Source organism: Crinia signifera, chromosome 1, assembly GCF_055691185.1.
Source record: "Crinia signifera chromosome 1, ASM5569118v1, whole genome shotgun sequence".
NCBI lineage: Eukaryota > Metazoa > Chordata > Amphibia > Anura > Myobatrachidae > Crinia > Crinia signifera.
The window spans coordinates 344,946,216-344,949,832 of NC_139217.1; the positions used below are offsets into that span (position 1 = coordinate 344,946,216).

At 35.7% G+C, this 3,617-nt stretch overlaps 1 protein-coding gene across 1 annotated transcript; it reads left to right on the plus strand.

The window, feature by feature from the left end:
* Window positions 1-1,145: 1,145 nt before the first annotated feature.
* Window positions 1,146-2,090, plus strand: LOC146081193 (olfactory receptor 10A7-like). The gene has a single exon (XM_083189271.1). It carries the CDS (start codon window positions 1,146-1,148, stop codon window positions 2,088-2,090), a length of 945 nt encoding a protein of 314 aa, XP_083045397.1.
* Window positions 2,091-3,617: the final 1,527 nt, after the last annotated feature.

A 3,617-nucleotide genomic window follows, 5' to 3' on the forward strand; every position in this document is an offset into this window, starting at 1 on the left:
TCCCCTTTCTACCCCATGCTAAATTTTCACTCATCATTTGCTCTACATATCCATTCACATATTTCCCTTAAGAGATCTATTTCCTTTACCCTTGCTTGAACACTAATACAATAGTTATATTTGTTAATGACAGTTATAGGCACATTTGAAGGAATTTGATAAAGTATACCTATATAAATAATTTTGAGTGTTCACAGTATTTGTATTTATTAATTTTAGACTTTTTCTTATATTTGTTAAGTACCATGTATTAAGATGGGGTAGCCATCTCCAGTAATTGGGAGCTACCAACAGTTCACGGTTTCCAGACCACCTAACTGGTGCACAGGTGTAGTCATTACTCACTGACAATTTCGAAAAGATCCACAGTAGCTATTTACTTCACTTCTGATTCTGTTTCGAGACCTGGAAAACGTTAACTGTTGATAGCTCTCAAGGACTAACGTTGGTTACCCCTGTATTAATAGTATTCTAAATTAATTATCATTATGTAACAATACTTTGCTGAAAATAAATTGTTGTTATCTATCATAAAAACAAATGAATATAAACTTTTGGGGCTACACATGGTACCAGATAAAGCAGTATTTTAATTATTTAATGATAGTACAAACAATTGAGTTAAGAACAAATTATTTGTTAAAAATGTGAACTAGATTGATCTGAATTAACTTTGCAACTATCTATTTTTATTCAGATATAGCAAATTCTTCAAATTAAAAGTACTGTCTTATTTTGTATTATTTGCCTGTGACATGTGATATCCACCATTGTATCAGTCAATTCTGTTATGATTGTTAATATCTCTTAACTTCCCAAAGTAGTTTTCTATTCTAATTTGCGCACTGGAATGTCTGCAAAATTCAGTTTCATTCTTTATTGCTATGTTTATAATTATCTTAGTCTTCTGAATTATTGTAAACTGTGGACTCTTATGGTGAAATGCACATTAGCCACACATTTAGACCCATTGTACAAGAAGGATGTTTTTTGATATGCACCAAGTATTTCCACTTTCACACTCTTATCTCTTATACAGTAGCTTCTAAAGTAAAATGATTAGGGCACCTTTTCACACCTTGGTAATGTATATCTAATTTTTCGCTGATGTTCCTCTACAATCATGTTTTGTTAAAGTACAGAAAATGTATTCAGAAAATATAACAGTTACAGAGTTCCTGCTTCTTGGATTTAAAAACCTTCACAGCTTCCAAATTGGTATTTTTATTTTTATTCTCATCATTTATATTTTTACATTATCTGGAAATCTTTTAATCATTTTCTTGGTGGCTACCAATGTCCATCTTCAAACTCCAATGTACTTTTTCCTAAGCAATCTATCCTTATCTGAAGTTGTTTTTACTACAAATATTGTACCAAATATGTTACAGAACTTGATTTTAGGAGATGGTTTCATATCACTCCCAGGATGCTTGACTCAATATTACTTTTTTAGCTCTACTGCAACAACTGAATGTTTTCTCCTTGGAATTATGTCCTATGATCGATATATGGCTATATGCAACCCATTACATTATGCTTCACATATTAACTTTCAAGTTTGTTGCCAGACTGTTATGTGGGCCTGGTTATCTGGCTTTGCCATATCAATGGTAACACTTATTTTGCTATTTGGGGCCCATTTTTGTGGCCCTAATGTGATAGATAATTTCTTCTGTGATCTTACTCCTCTTATAGAGCTATCATGTTCAGACACGTTAGTAATAGAATTGGAATCTTTTTTATTTGCATCCATAGTGACATTACTACCATTTGTATTTATTTTTACAACATACATAATGATTATTTACAATATTCTCAAGATCCCTTCATTAGTTGGCAGAAAGAAAGCTTTTTCCACTTGTAGTTCTCATCTTGCAGTTGTATCAACATATTATGGAACTCTCATCACCATGTATGTGGCACCATCTCGAAAGCAAATATTTAACATAAGCAAAACACTGTCATTGCTTTATACTATTGTCACCCCTTTATTAAACCCAATTGTCTACTGTTTTAGAAATAAGGAGATACATAATGCACTTAACCTGTTCTTAAAGAATGCAAAACTATTGCATGCACATAAATAACATACAATTTCATCATTGTTATTCTTATAGTAGTCACTTCAATTAAAAAACTACAGTAAATTAAGTGAGAGATGTTTGAGAGGGAGAGAGAGAGAGAGAGAGAGAGAGAGAGAGAGAGAGAGAGAGCTTGAGTCCAAAGTCTATGTAATCTCTGAAAGCTTTAATTAAATGGTAAATTGAACAATTTTTTTTTACTGTAATCTAGACGTGCAACAATTTACTGATTCAATTACATAACAAATATAAACTGGTGTTGTGAGATTAAAATACACATGCAATAGATTTATTCCTGTTTGTTTACATCATCATGAAATAATGTATATTAGTCTATACTTAATAATTGTTTTATTGTTAATAAAAACATGCCTGATTTGGATGAACCTAATTGCATGTATTGTTTATTGCATTACTATTGTATTGTACTGATACTTATTACTGAGTGGTGTAAGTTAGAAGTTCCTCCAACTAGGTAAAATGAATGGGAAGAAGACTGAGAATCTCCACCAGTGTTCTTCTTGTCAGATGTATGCGCAGATGGACATTATGTTCAAAGGCGAATATGTCTGTACCTGATACAAGCAGGTGATTTCTCTGGAAGACCAGGGATTTTGTGCAACACATTGCAACACTGAAGGGGATATCAAACCTTGAGCAGTGTTTGCAGTTTACCGTAGCTGCAATAGAGGAACAGTGGGCCTGGGGGGGCGATTGAGTCAGATAAGGAAGAGAGGATTGGTAGCTGGGTAACTGTTAAGGGGTCTAGGGGGACAGAGGAAGAGCCAGGCAAGCTCTAAGCTACCAAACCCTTGTAGATACACTCAAAGGGACGAGAAAACTATGGTTGTGAGCGAAGAGCTTGGGGGGCTGTAAGGGACAGGTTCCTGTAGCATCCAGAGACCCCTTTGGCAGGGATGGTAAATCAGAGAGGAAGGGAGCAAGACAGATAGTGGTGTTAGGGGATTCAATTATCAGTAAATTGGATAGGCAATCTGTTATCAGGACCATGATAAGTGTTGTCTCCTTGGTGCTTGGGTACATCATAGACAGGGTTTATAGATTGTTGGGAGGGGCTGGTGAAGACCCAGCAGTCTTGTTGCATGTTGGCACCGATGAAAATGTCAATTGTAGATGGGATTTCTTCAAAAAAGACTTTAGGGATCTAGGCAATAAATTTAGGGCTAGTATATCTAAGGTAATAATCTCAGAAATATTACCTGTGCCACGAGCTAGCCCAGAGAGACAGAGGGAGGTTAACATGTGGGGAGGTTAACATGTGGCTTAAAGATTGGTGCTGGAGGTAGGGATTAGAGTTCCTAGAAAGCTGGGCTTCTTGTCAGGCGCTATCTCTTTTGCCATGATGGATTGCACCTGAATGAGAAGGGGGCAGTGGTACTCAGGGAAAAATGGTAGAACGGCCTGAGGAGATTTTAAATTAGGTGGGTGGGGGGAGGGTTTAGTAATAAACCGTAGGTCAATACATGAGTGTAAATGGAGGGCAAATACAGCTACAGTGTGGAGGAAGCAAGG